The sequence below is a fragment of the Musa acuminata genome, chromosome BXJ1-2, assembly GCF_036884655.1.
Source record: "Musa acuminata AAA Group cultivar baxijiao chromosome BXJ1-2, Cavendish_Baxijiao_AAA, whole genome shotgun sequence".
Lineage (NCBI taxonomy): Eukaryota > Viridiplantae > Streptophyta > Magnoliopsida > Zingiberales > Musaceae > Musa > Musa acuminata.
In genome coordinates this window covers 32541204-32555548 of record NC_088328.1, presented here as the reverse complement: position 1 = coordinate 32555548, position 14345 = coordinate 32541204, and the positions used below count along the sequence as shown (strand labels likewise).

At 38.4% G+C, this 14345-nt stretch overlaps 2 protein-coding genes across 3 annotated transcripts; one reads left to right on the top strand and one right to left on the bottom strand.

The window, feature by feature from the left end:
* Positions 1-2313: 2313 nt before the first annotated feature.
* On the bottom strand, positions 2314-9200 carry LOC135610573 (polyadenylate-binding protein-interacting protein 7-like). Of its 2 annotated transcripts, XM_065105238.1 has the most exons (6): positions 8833-9200; positions 5755-6606; positions 4243-4654; positions 4064-4134; positions 3414-3538; positions 2314-2780 (listed from the first exon to the last, which is right to left on the bottom strand). In XM_065105238.1, the coding sequence occupies exons 2-6, from the start codon at positions 6520-6522 to the stop codon at positions 2483-2485; spliced, it is 1674 nt and encodes a 557-aa protein (XP_064961310.1). In that variant the 5' UTR covers positions 6523-6606; positions 8833-9200; the 3' UTR covers positions 2314-2482. The 2 variants fall into 2 exon arrangements, with proteins under 2 accessions (XP_064961310.1, XP_064961305.1); XM_065105233.1 differs by having other exon boundaries at positions 4064-4654.
* Positions 9201-11352: 2152 nt separating this feature from the next.
* On the top strand, positions 11353-12304 carry LOC135613651 (protein LURP-one-related 6-like). The gene is made up of 3 exons (XM_065110685.1): positions 11353-11636; positions 11709-11948; positions 12030-12304. Exons 1-3 carry the CDS (start codon positions 11403-11405, stop codon positions 12159-12161), a joined length of 606 nt encoding a protein of 201 aa, XP_064966757.1. The 5' UTR covers positions 11353-11402; the 3' UTR covers positions 12162-12304.
* The last annotated feature ends 2041 nt before the right edge of the window (positions 12305-14345 follow it).

The window sequence follows — 14345 nt, the reverse complement described above, 5'->3', positions numbered from 1 at the left end:
TGGGCAAGTTGTGATCCACACATGCAAATTTGATATCTTTATATATATATATATCAGATAATTCCAAACCCATGAGACTTGCAGTCAAAGATTGGTTGTGGGTAACTAAGAACACCACCTTTCTACTACTTCTTCTTCTTCTTCTTTTCTTTGCAGCAGCAGAAGAATCAATCATCTGATCGCAGTGCAGATGAAATCAAAGAAGAAGGAAGTGGGAGATAAGAAGATCGCAGGCAAGTCACAGATCCCAGAGCCTCATCGGTTCCAGCATTCCAGCTGGGAGTGAGCGGCGCCACCAAAGCCTTCTTTCTCCTTTCTCCCAGAGTGCACAGAGCAAGTGTCACGACAAGGTGGCGATGGCAGGATCTTGTGCTTGTCGGACCGACGCGTGTGTCGAACGGAGTTGACCCACTCAAACCATCATTCGCACCACATCACGCAGCTCCAAATCCAGATCTCCGTGGACTTAACCCATCCCCTGGAAACAGTCCCCGAGATCAGATGGACCTCTGCGTTCGTTCCCCTATGTCGTCTCCTCGTCGCTCACCATGATGCTACTGCCACTAAACTATCCTGCACTGTGTCGTTCTCCATTCCTCCACGTACGTCCACAACCCTCGATGTCATACATTAAGCACGCTGCAGGTCAAAGGAGAAGCTTGGGCCACCACTTTCCCCATATGATAATTGCTTGCACCGGTGGTGATCGCTGCGGTTTTGCCCTGCTACAGAAGATTGACTCTTGAACAGATTCAACGCAAAGGAAATAGCATAGGAAACAAGTTGCAACTCTTCATAATAGAAACAGGAGAGAGAGAGAGAGAGAGGGGGGGGCGAAGATGTTGATGGAAGCAAGGTATGATTTCTAGGTGAAGGAGATGAACAGCTCTGCCATGTGGTCCATGAACGCTTCTCCCTAGTGTTGAACTCTCGAGATACAGATAAAATGGCAATGAGAGGACTTGTGAGGAAGGGGGTAGAGACACCTCAGGCAAGGAAACTAAAGTAGAGATGCCTTGCGATAGATCACAGATAGTTGACGGCACCAATGCACCTCGAGAGAGTAAAACAATGGCTCCCACTGTGGGTGGGATGAGATCCACTATACACAAAAAAAAGATCTCTACTCAATTCCACATTTGCATCCTCCGTTGGAAGGTGTGCCACGGCCTGTACCACAGGCTTGGAGAACACATATTCTAGCATTTCATACTGCATATGATCTGAAACAGAGCTCAACGATGAATGATGATAAAGCATGCAAATTGCTCTTGGGAAAAGAAGACTTTTCATCGAATCGGAAAGAACTTTAACAGAGGATTGGAAGAACTACGAGGCTCATCCATGCTACAAAACAACAGAGAACCCAGTGGAGGTTCCACCAAAAGAAGAGCTCCCAGTTAAATTGTTCTTGCACGTTGATGAGATAAAAGTCGAATCACTTATCTTCGGGTTCGCAGCCCTCGGCTGTTTTGACCGCATTGTTCAACGTCAAATGTGAAGAAAATGTCGTGGTCAGATGAAGCTACTAAGCAGCAGCATGGGACAAAGTCAACTGATCAAGATTCAGCAAGAAAGTCAAAGCATGAATGAAACCATCAACTGCCTCATGGAAAGGGGCAACTATTCTCCCAGATGCTGGAATGATTCAGGACAGTGAGCCAACTTGATTGGGTATCTTATGATCACTTTTTGGTCAACAGGTGCTTGTTCAGAAAGCAGCAGATCACTTTTGATAACCATGTGGACAACTGTGTTCATGCTCAGGTTCCTAACAAAGCTAATTCTACGACTCCGGAAGACTTCAAAGCAGTGCAGTCACAAGCAGATTCATGCACACATCAAAATCTACAACCAGCCTCTTGTCACTTTCAGATGAGTCAAACTTGGAAGAACTCTTTTTTCTTCCTGTCCTCATCTTGCTGTGCGCACGCATAGTACCACAAACTTCAACATCTGCTGTCAACAACTTGTATGATACGAAATCAGTTAATACCCACATGTAAGTTGTAAATGTTAAGATCAAGCATTGAATTACTAATCAGCAACTACTGATTTGGAATCTCAAGAATAATAATAGAAAGATTTGACCTCTAACTAGAAAAAGGGTTTGCCACCATTTTCTTTTTTCTTTTTTGTTTTCATCACCTTTGCTTACACCACATTGCAAATAACATGCAGTTGAAAGTGTTTCAGTAATGGCACCCTAATCTTTTTCCTGATCCACAAAAGTGAGACATAAATTTATTCCGTTCATATGCAGTGTTATATGCACAAATGTAAGAGAATCATATTTAGAGAAACAACATGATCTTCTCACAAAAAATAATTCCCCCTGGAATCAAATAATTCCACAGAATGGCTAACAAAACGTGTCCAGAAAGCCACCATTGTTAATGTTACAATGCTAGACACTTTTTTTTTTTCATTTTCTATAATTCACGACCCTCTTCTATACTTTTTTTTTTCTTCTCATTTTGTGTCAGTATATCACAACACGGAGCAGACCGGGCTGAGGCTGGGTGAAGCGAAGGCCTTCCTCCACCAGGTACTGCTCGATTGCCACAGGAAGCCTGGCAGGTGTTCGTGAGCCCTTGGTGTGGTGACCAGTCCCGACGCATATCAGGGCGTGCAGTTGCTGCCCAGCAGCCCTTGCCGTGTTCCTCATGGCTCTCAGTTCACGATGTAGAACATGTATGGCTTCACCGACATGAAGGCCATGCAGATCGATAAGATGATCCTGCCCGCGGCTGCAGCCAAGGACCTCAGAAGATGGGTTCCTGAAAGATACGTAGGAAATCCAACAAATGTTGTTATGTGATCTGTGGTCTAAAACACAAACACAACCACAACGTGTTATAGAGTACAATATTACTTCAACAAGCTGACCAACATCTCTACGCTCTTCATGGAAGCCCCAGAAGGCCAGTAGAAAATAAACCTTACAAGGACATGCTTATTTCACCAATGCAATTCTGCTAACTTTTAGGTAACGACAGCTCTAAATATGATATAGATATATTCCAATAACATGATGACTGAAGAAAGATACTTCAGTCAACTTCAATTGTTCCTCTGGTAAAAGTTGTACAAGTGATGCTTTTGTTTATCCATATACCAAGGCTGTAAATTTACATTGGGATATTCAAAATTCTCAACTTCGATTAGTTATATGAATGAGAGTCTCATTTGGTGGCAGCAGCAGAACTATTGGCTGAAGTACAGAACAGAAATGGTGACTCTAATTACTTCACAACCTTTAAAAACAAAACATATGTTTACACAGTTAAAAGAGTGTACTTAGTATATCAAAAGAAACACAAACTACTACTGCTGTTAAAATTAGGCATAAAAAATTGATAAGATTAGGAACCAAATGACAGGCGTACACTACAGAGTGATGACTGACCAACCTTCTCTGGTAAATTGTTTCTTTAGCTTTTTCATGAGCTGCTTTCATCTGCATGTTGTACAACTGACCCTTCAAACTCAGTTCCTTTGCTAGAGCCTTGTTGCCAATGAGGTATGCTTGTCTTGCCTGTCAACCATTTGTGACTTATGGTCTCAACAACACAGCTCAAATTTCCAATTCAATCCATGTAACAAAACAAAAGTGAGTAAACTTAAGAATACATAACTACTACACACATAATCCAACAGTATTGCCACACTACAAGAGGCACAACAGGAAACACTAAGACCACATAGAAACAATAAGTAAAAATGTACAATTTGATGTTAGGATGATTTCCAACGACCCTGAGAGAGTATGTGACAAATCCCCAAAGCGATCGTCTGTCCCTGAATAGCACATGTTTCAAATGTCTACTAAGTTGTAGTACACTCACATGTTACTTGAAAATCTATATGAGTCCGCTTACCTCCTCAATAAGATCATCTTAGCCCTAACATGTAAATGTTCCAACCATCTCATATGATTCTTGCACGTTATTGATTTTGATACATACTAACGATGCCCTCATGCACAATTTGCGAGTTCATGATAAGTCTACTCATATGGTGTCCTAATGTACATAAACATCATTATAAGGAGCACATCTACCTGTTCAAAGCATGCATTTCGAAGACGTGCAAAATCACGAGCTTCTTCTCTTGACTCTGAATATATATTTGCTGTAATCTCAGAAATGGAAACATAGATAAGGGGAAACTTTAGATAAATCCAGTAAAAATTCATGGAAATATGGTGAGCAGTAAAAGAAGATATACTAAAAATATTACCCACTGCTTCCCCAGTCTCAAGCCAAACAGGAGATGACCGAGCTGGACCTGAACCATGCCATTTATCCCCGTAAACCATTTTGCTAAGACCATTATATGAAGTAGCCAACTGTTGGGAATTGCTACTTGAACCAACACCAGTATCAGCAGAGCCTTTTCTATCATACTTCCAGTGACCAGAATCCTGCAATGCTAATTTTCTAACAGTTGAAGCAAAATCAATATCACCTCTTGATGTACCAGAAGAAGATTTGTGCATATTAAAACCATGTTGAACATCTTCTCCAGTATACTTTGACAACTGATTTTGAGTGTCTGCTAATGGAAGAGCTGGAAAGTCCATCGGGCTAAAGTTTGGAGCAGCCAAGGAATTTGTGCTAAGGTTTTGGTCAGAGCCGGAATCAACTTGAAGCTGCAATACAAAAAATTGAATATCAACCCTCAAACAAGTCATTATGCCAAGTGATATATAACTTAAAGACATAGCATCAGCCAAGATGGTTTTATTATTTCAAACAAATTCATCAGCAAAACTCTAGTAGTATTGCATGGTAAAATCTTTAAAAGCAAAGCAAACAACAATGAAAGCACTATCATTAACAAATACAGCACCTTATTCCATTATGGTCAGCAAATAACACATGAAAGCAAAGGTAGTCACATACAAGTCACCTAGAAAGATCAATAGACAGATGTTCCCTACATTAACATTTTAAAAATATAGGCATCTCTCTAGATATCAATCCACTTACACTTGAGATAATACTGCTTCCTAAAAGCATTTAAAACGGTGTATATATACAATTTTCCCATATTCTATTATGAAAGATTTATATTTGATTACTTTGTTGAAAGGGACAGACGAAGAACCACAATTTCTCATTTGTTTAAAGACCAAGAGATCCATCTAGTGAAATAAAAGATATATAATAGTTCCCATGGTGCTTAGAAGCTTCCAAAGTGATTTTCTTCTGCTTTCTGTTTCTATTTAATATATCCTAGAACATGATACTACTCACATGTATATTGACAAATACATTTTCTAATTATCAGGTTTATACTTCAGATAATACAGCCAAGCAATCTGAATATATTTCAATGTAGAAAATGGAATAAATTCTGGTTTTCATATTATGCTTTCTGGACTTTTCAGTCAATTTAAAATATATATTGAGTTAGAGTAATATCCATAGCTACACTTATAAACTTGAATTCCGATGACGTGGTGCATTGTCAACTAGCTAGCTGACTGATTTAGGCATAGATGGTAAAACACATTATTTTAAGAATTGAACAGAACAGCTAACTATAAATCATTCGAGGAGATCCTAGACATCAAAATCCTGACGAATTCATATCTGTGATTGTTGCCTTGTGAATTATCAACTAAATGGTAATATAAAGATGGATCCAAGTTCTGATTTCTTATAATCCAAGATACATATCCTAATCAGGCACCAATTTTTGATAATTTATTTAAAAGAACAGAAGTCTGGATGGATGCACACACACCTCAAGCTGAGTCAGAATCTCAATGGTCAAGGTCAAATCACATCCATTTGCATAATAAACATCTAAAAGGCTCTGAACGGCAAAACCAGGAAATTGTGATGATAAGTATTCTATGGGATCAGTGATTGAGTTCTGAAGAAACACATTATCACCCATCAAATTCCCCATCAAATTCCCCACCAAATCAGCATTCAAATCTCCATCATAAAGTACCTTCCCATGCTGTTCACCAATGAATGATTTTCCCTTCATATTAGAAGCTGAAATCATGGAAGCAACTGATGATTGTTGTTTATAGTTAACAGATCCAGGATATCCCATATTTCCAATATCAGTGGTAGGAGAAGAAAGATCTTGCCGCATATTCAATGTCTGGCCAGTCGCTAATGCTGAAAATTTTGATTGTTCAACACCATCATGAACTGAGAAACCTGCAAGTGTAAGGTGAGAAGGTTCATGCAACTCTTCTTCTCCAATGACTTCAAAGTCAGGAGTGATGTCATCAGGAAGCTGGTCACGCCAGTACTGGTGTATCTCATCATCTGAATTATTTGAAGTATTAGACCCTGTTTGGTCTAAGACTGCTTTTCTAGAAGACCCTGGAAGATCAAACTTTGTTGACTCTGCACTTTTGGTGACTCCATAGGTATATTTAAGGGCTGAAGGAACAAATTCGGCTGCACTAGGATTTAATGTGGTGACCCTGTTCAATGAACTCAACTTTGCAACCTTGCTGTCTGCAAGACCTTTGTTGGATAAATTCATCATAATTTGAAAATTGAAAAAATATAGTTCTGGGTTACATATAGTATTTCAATAAAAAAGCAAGCTCCATGAAGAATTATCCCACTCCTGCAAATAAGATTTATAATGACCAAAACTTAGAGTGATCCGTAGATAAGCATATTAAATATAGCAAAAATTACACAACAGTTCGATAATACAAATCAACATCTGTCTAGAGCCAACCATTTCAATTAAAACTTCTTTATGCTAGACATCACAAATTGACCACATGAAGATGTAAGTTTTATATACATTGAGTCAAGTAGAGAAATGCTATTGAAAAAAAAAATTCAAGACTCAGATATAACCTATTAGCATTTTGACCATGACATAGTTGCCACGCTTACAAAAGCTGACTCAACCTAGAATAGCAACAATTTGTAACAATAAAAATATTGATTAAAAGGCAACATTTTTACCAATGCTACAGAAAGAAAGATAATCAGAACAAGGCACCAGAATGCTGCAGGCGTCACTCAGTGCTGCTAAAAGTTTGTGTTTGTGTTTCACCAACTTTTGCTTACAATTCTTACTTTCCGATGAAAATGCAACTTAAACATAGTTCTGCAGTAGAAAATGGACTCTTGTCCTATAAAACTTGCACCTATGTCTTCTCGATTATGTGTTTTATTGTGTTCCTTATGGTTATCAGGCTGATAAGATATCAATTGTGTTTTGCAATAGATCAACATTTCTTGGTCATTGAGAAAAAAAAATTTCTTGGTCATTGAAACTTTTGAGAAAAGTCATACCATAGAGGGAAAATTTTCCCTCTGTAATAAGATTGCATTGCTTCACTCATTTAGTGATGTTAAATAACTTGAAATGCTCAATCTTATCTATATGGTAGCACTGTACCTCGTAGTATTCACCTAAGATCTTTAAGATTCCAAGAATCATGGTCTACAACCTCTTTCACAATCACAAAACAATACATATATTTCACATACAGGTACCAAAACATAGTTTCCAATCCACTTTATCCATTCATCGCCAATACAAAAAGTGGTAACAATTTGTTCACCACATATGGCACAATATGATGGAGCACGTAGCTGGAGCACACAGCTGGATTCATTCAATTACATAATTGTGTGCGTGTAAGTAAACAATTAAGAAAGTTTTCCTCCCAGCCACTAGTGCCGCAATCCTAGATGCCTGGATTTCATTTGAGTACAATTACCAACTTTCTTTTCAACTCTAGATACACAGGAGCTAACAGCTACTAATGAGTTCACTAAAATTTTTAATGATTCTGAAAATCGGATTTAATTATCAGAACGACCTTTTTTCTTGTTAATTGTTATACTCAAGAACCAGCTCCAATAAAATCTTGACATCCAGATAAAATGTATTTCATTCAAAAGTACAGATACCCCTGTTTTACAGCATAAATTCAAATATGTTGATCCTTAGGTCTTTTCTTTCCTTGCTTTTTGTATGGTTAGGAGGGAATAGAGATCCTCATTGCCGGTGTTAAGGGAATCTTAGATCCTAAATTTATATGTATAAATTCTTCGCCTTGTTCACATGCTTTTTTTCTTTGTTTCATTACATTTTTTTAGCAAGGTATCGATATTCTTTATCCAGCAATTGCAACTGACTTTAACAAGATAAAATAAGAAAAGGTTGATGATGACAAGATTTGCTGAGATGATTAAAACGACATATTTTCTTATTTATCTGTTTATCCAAAATTGGAAATCAGACGTTGTTTAACTATAAAAATCTGTATAAGCATATTAGTGGCATGCAAAACCCAAAGTTCCCAATGTTATTGCTCTTAATCTCCTCTTTAACCGTGGAAATCTTCATATTTCATTCCACTCTCAAACTCTTATCATTCTCTAATAAACAGACGACCATCGATTATGAACTTTGGTTGTTATGATCTTGCTAAATACGAAAGAATACTCTATTATTCCTCATGCATTTTATTTTCTTTTGTTTTTTACCATTCTACATAACCCAAAAAAACGGATATTTACAACCCACGGTCCCATCAGATCCCAGAAAATCAAAAACCACAAACCCAAACATACGCAGCAACGAATAAAATGAGGACGTCAGACCAAAATCCTCCGACACAAAACCCTAATCGAGGAAGAATACAGCACCGACAAAATTCCACGAAACCTTCCTCACAAACCACGCCAGAAAAGGCGAGATTCCAGATTCCACCGTCCGCAAAACAGATCCATGCAAGAAACCCCAATAGCATCAAAAAGTAATCAAGAACCATCAAGAAAATTTCAAGAGAAAGACCAAGAAAAAGGCTTGACGAGTCCCAACCTTTCATAAGGTCGATGAGGGGATACATGGCTGGGAACCACTACTTCGAGTGAAGAGAAGCACGGCGGCAGTAACGACGGACGAGCTCCTCCTCCTTCCTCCTCTCGATTGCACCTCAACGATTCTTCCGTAGATTCGGATTGGAAGCAAGGCCTAAATATTTCGCTGGATTCTTCCCCTCTGTGATGCCTCCGCTTCGGGTTCCGCTGGCGATCTCAAGCCCTGGTCGATACCGCGTCGATTACAACCGCCGCCAAAGAGAGGAGCTCCATATCTGGAATAAAAGAGGCAGAGAAAAGCCAACAGTGACCCGTCTTCAGCTTCCTTCTTACCTCTCGATCTCGCTCGCCTCCCTTGGATCAAGCATTTCGTACGTTGACTCCTGACCTTAAACTATCGTGGGAAGCGATAGGGCGCGGTCGCCCTCTCCTAGGATCACAGCCGTCGGCTCATCTGATCACAGACCCATCAAGAAGAGAGAGGGCGTGCTTATCTCGCGATGGACGGTCGAGATCAAAGGTGTGCAGGGTCAGGAGTCGGCGTGGGTGATGCCAGATGAATGGATGGCTGCGATCGAGATTGAGCGGCCAAGCGAAGTGAATGGGCGGCCAGGATGCGCTTAGTGGACGTGGACAGGAGAAATCGAGTTATAAAAGGTTATATTATGTTTTTACATTTATATACTTTCAGGAACTTTAAATAACGTATTTGCCCTTCTAAAATTATGTATATATATTTATATATAGTCAATTGGCACAAATATAAATTAGTTTGAGTTTTGGAATACATATTCAAATATAAAATACCTAAAATATCACCACAATTCTTATTCATCGACATGAATTTTATAAAGAGGTATTAAAGTGGTTTAGAGTCAGTATGTGCAAGTTTTTAGATTTTATGAAGATATATATATATATATATATATATATATATATATATATATATAATTTTAAATTTGGTTAGAAGGATAAACATGAAATCATATAAGCAACTTTTCCAAATGTTAATTATTGTACCATTAAAGATGAAATAATGAACAACATTTTTTTATTTTTCAAAATCACATTACAAAAAAAAAAATCCAGACAGCATAAATATCAAAACCAGTTCAATCAAAATAATAAAAAAAAATAAACTCATATTGATGTTGATTTTTTTTCCTTGCTATTGTTATTAAACATATGAACTTACATACTTATCAATCAGTTCAACCAATGACCTCTTAGATTGAACAAAAATTCAGGGAAAAAAAAAGAAGAAAAATGCCTCTTACATTTAGCAGAATCCAAAGTGAATACAGCCTTTCAATATTTTGTCATAATTCTAGAAATCTACTTATTCTCAAATTTATAAGGTGAGAAGTCTACTTGCTATGAAATATCTTCTTTGTATTTTTTTTCTCTTTTTTTGGGATGAAAATTTAGCAGGTAAGATTTATACTTATCCACCACCTCCTCCTCCTCCTCTATCTCCTTTCCTTTTTCTCTATCTCTATCTATCTGTTTATCCATCCATAAAATGGTCTATTTATCTAATAATATATCTATCTATCTATCAAATTTTTATAAGGTAGGAAGCCTACTTGTTCTGAAATCTCATCTCACTATCAGTTTTCATCTGAAACATTTGAATGCACTCCAAGGATCTGAGAATTAAGTTACCTTGGCTGCTATGGTCTTTCAACTGCTTTATCAACCTCAGATTCAACACAATACAATATGCCTTTTTCATGCAATTGTATGGTCTAAATAAACTCTTGTTTTACTTGGGACAACTGCCTCTTACATGGAAGAACTTGCAAGTTATCTTTCTTGTGATTTAATGGTGTTAAAGAAACCATTAAACTGATTTCCCTCACAGATAATGGATTACAGGGGAATGGAACTCGACGTGCTTCAAAACAAGAGATCAGAATGAAGGATAGAAACCTCCATCTCGCTTCCCACACAAATCAATATTCCATACATACTCATTCATCTTTCTCTCTGTCTTGCCCGTCTCTCGTTTTGCCAGAAGCTGCTTACGAAGCATGAATCATTCATGCCCAGTGGCAAAGAGCTCTCCCAGCTCCGCATGAACTTTTCAGATGGCAACTGGATAGTGTTTTGGAATCTCAGAATCATACTGCTGATGTATGACTGCAATCATCATTGTGTTTCTGAACACAACCGAAAAGACACCATCCGGTAAACGAAAGACATGTGTCGATTGGATCTGAAGGGGGAAGCCAGACAGTACCGGTGAGCCTTAGCTAAGAAGCTAAACGAATCGAGTTCATCCATTTGAAAGCAACATATTCCAAGATGCTTTCTTAGCTGCAGCAACATGTTTCTTTGATGAACCACAAGTTTAGGATTCTTACTTTGTCCAAGTTGAGTGAAGAAAACAACCACCACCTTTAGACTTCCACAAGCTAAGTAGGCCATCATATCATCTTGTCTAGTCTTTAGTTTGGTCAGGATTCTTGGTTTTGGTTTACAGCTTGAACAAGGTTCAACCTTGCAGTGGTTCCTCCAACCTCTATTAATACAGGTTTTGGCTTCGGAGATGTGCTCAAGAAACAAGTCATGGGTGGAGCGACGACTTTACTCCCGATCGTTAGCAAGACATTTTGCTCCAATTCACAGACGGTGCTAATGATAAGGAAGAGGCCTCGCAACATCAACGGAGGAGGCTTTGTGGTGATGAACACTAACCAGCACATCGTTTTCGCGGTGGACGGTTGCGGTGTTCTTGGCGTCAGCGGTGAGTGCGTGATCAGGGATGGCGATGGCAACTCATTGCTCGTCATTCGTAGGAAGGTAATCTCTTTACCTCTTCATCCTCGTGCTATGATTCCGAATGTGTTATCTCAGCTCTTTTTACCCTCCTAGGGAGGTGTTCTGCAAGCGCTTAGCTTCAACGATCAGTGGAGAGGCTACCTGATGGACTATGAACTGCCGAGCAAGCTGGTTTTCAGCCTCCAAGAACAAAAATCAAGGATCATGATGAATTCTACCACACGAATCTACATCGAACCGAAGAAGAACAGGAGTTGGGATTTTGAGGTACGAGGATCTTTCCTCGAACGAGCTTGTATCATCAGAGATCGACGAGGAAATGTTGTGGCTGAGGTAAGATTACGAAGAGAACTCATAATTTGGTCAAATGCATACATACCCATGTTAATCACTTGTCCCTTGTGATGGTCACAGGTAGGGAAGAAGGAGATGATGGCAAGCAAGGAGTTCTACTTTGTGGTGGTGCAACCAAGCTATGACCAGGCCTTCGTCGTTGCAGTGATTGCCATTCTGGACTACATCAATGGGGAATCCACTAGGTGCTGATGATGGAAAGAGGAGAATGTGTTGGTGACATATGTATATGATCCAAATTGCTATTGTTTCCTTGTACATGCATGCATGGTTGGCAGGGTGGTGTTCACGTAAAAGATTCATATCATTGAAGTAAACAAAGCTATTTGTGCTCATCTGATCAATGTCTGTCTGTTCCTTCTTCATGGGCTCGTCACCTTTTGCCCAAAGAGGAGAGAGAAATGGTTGGACAGTCTACCTTGCTTTTGTGCCTTCATGTTCATGTGATCATGTGGGCAATCAAACAAAGCAATTTAGTAGATACTAAGTCCATAAATCATTGGTTCATCATTCAGTAGTCCATTGATCTCTTCTAGTCAAGTCAGTATATTCCATATTGTTCCCAAAACTATTACTACATCAAAGGAATAAGCAAAGAGAAGAATGGCACTCGTCTTAAAGGAGGATTATTCAAGATAGTATAAGCACAAATAGAATGGCTAATCATATGAAACATTTGGGTTGTATGGCTGGCTAATCTCGATACTAATACCCTAAGAGAATATGTTCCTTCTTCCTTTTGAAAAGAGAGAGAATATGTTCTTCTTTTGGTCCTTCATGCAATGACTGGAATAAATATTCTAATCAAAGGCAGACTATTATTATTAATTGGTCAGCTTATATGAAAACATTGTTGGCAAGATATAATGCAGAGGAAATTTCTGTGGTCTAAGCACCATCATCACAACAATAGACACCTTGAAGCAACTTTAATTTCCTTTTTCTTTTCTTTTACTATGAGCATTTCATTAAAGAAAATAAATACACCTTTTCCTTTTTCTCAAATCGATTATGTATGAAGCAATTTTTTTTCCCTTCTTGATGTTGTTCTGAAATATAAATGTTAGGATGATATGTGAGATTAAGATAATGATTCATGTTATCTTTCTTGCACATAAATCAATGATTCAGGAATTCTTTTTTTTTTATTCTTTTTCCTCAAAGGGCACAAGCAATGGACTACCAAATGATAGATTCTTTTATAGGCTAATTATAATTTTCACCATTATTATAGGGTAATAATAATGGTAGAACAATAATGATGAAATACAAGAGAGGCATGGATGGTGGTATGGTAATGATGAAAATTCTAATTCAAATTAATGGATGGATTTTGAGAAATAACAAATATGCTATATCATCAATATTGCATATGTGCAAACCTAAATAAAAGAATCATGGGATTAGGTTTAGTTATGGTATTTCACTTTGACCTAATTATTGCTCAAAAGGGAGGGACCTAATCATGTTGGGTCCTAATTAAAGCTTATTGACAGGTTTAGAATGGACCACATGCTTTTTATTTATTGTAGAGGACTGGCTTGTTGTGTACCAGAGAAAACCCATCACAACTACATGATTCACCGCCATGTTTGGTGCTTTTTATCCATGGAAGAAGACCTCCAAAAGTCCTGGCAATGTCCATCATTGATGCCACTCTTCTTCTCAAACAAAAGCAGGAGAAGATTGTTGAATCATGCAAGCATGAGGACTTGGAATGAGCACAAAAAGATTAGACAATGACCTATCATAACAGGGAGTCATTTCATATGTTCAAATAGATCATAGAAAGAAATGGCCTGATCAATCTTCTTGAATCTTCAAGGCCAAGTCGCAAGGCAAAGCTTGCACCTACCTACCTCTCTCTAGAAGATGGTGTTGCTGGGGACAGGTGAGGATAATAAGATACTATACTTGGGTAAAGATCAAACAGATGATGTTGGCCCTTTACCTAAGAGCTTCCTTGCTCATTCACCATGTGGATGCTATAGTAGAGCACACAGCTGTACAAGAAACAAGCACCAACACTGTGTGACCAATCATTGATCTGCAATGAAAGATTTCTGAGACCATCGACTGTTGGCACTGTGTGTTTCCACACAGTTCTTGTGTTCTTTAGACCATACTGAGACTACTGAAGTTTGAGTCAAAGTGAGAGAGTATGGAAGTTTTAGGGGAAGGATCGAGCTCCACAAATTCCCACCCATCTAAAGTATGCTCCAGTTAAAGAGAATATTAGAACATCAAGGAGCATACTTTCTATTGTTTCAGGAGGTCAACTAAGCAGACAAATTGGAGAATCTACTCACAGGTGGAGATCCAAATTCTCCATTTAACTTAGATTCCTAGTATTAATGAGATGGGATTGTGTTTATC

What these genes read in the sequence shown, in the direction of transcription:
- LOC135610573 (XM_065105233.1), bottom strand. Translation starts at nt 6,522, where the DNA reads ATGATGAATTTATCCAACAAAGGTCTTGCAGACAGCAAGGTTGCAAAG. An exon ending in GAAATGCATGCTTTGAACAG is followed by an intron (nt 3,539 to 4,063) that starts GTAGATGTGCTC and finishes AATGGTTGACAG; the next exon opens with GCAAGACAAGCATACCTCAT. An exon ending in GAAACAATTTACCAGAGAAG is followed by an intron (nt 2,781 to 3,413) that starts GTTGGTCAGTCA and finishes CGTATCTTTCAG; the next exon opens with GAACCCATCTTCTGAGGTCC.
- LOC135613651 (XM_065110685.1), top strand. Translation starts at nt 11,403, where the DNA reads ATGGGTGGAGCGACGACTTTACTCCCGATCGTTAGCAAGACATTTTGC. An exon ending in TGCTCGTCATTCGTAGGAAG is followed by an intron (nt 11,637 to 11,708) that starts GTAATCTCTTTA and finishes TTACCCTCCTAG; the next exon opens with GGAGGTGTTCTGCAAGCGCT. An exon ending in GAGGAAATGTTGTGGCTGAG is followed by an intron (nt 11,949 to 12,029) that starts GTAAGATTACGA and finishes TGATGGTCACAG; the next exon opens with GTAGGGAAGAAGGAGATGAT.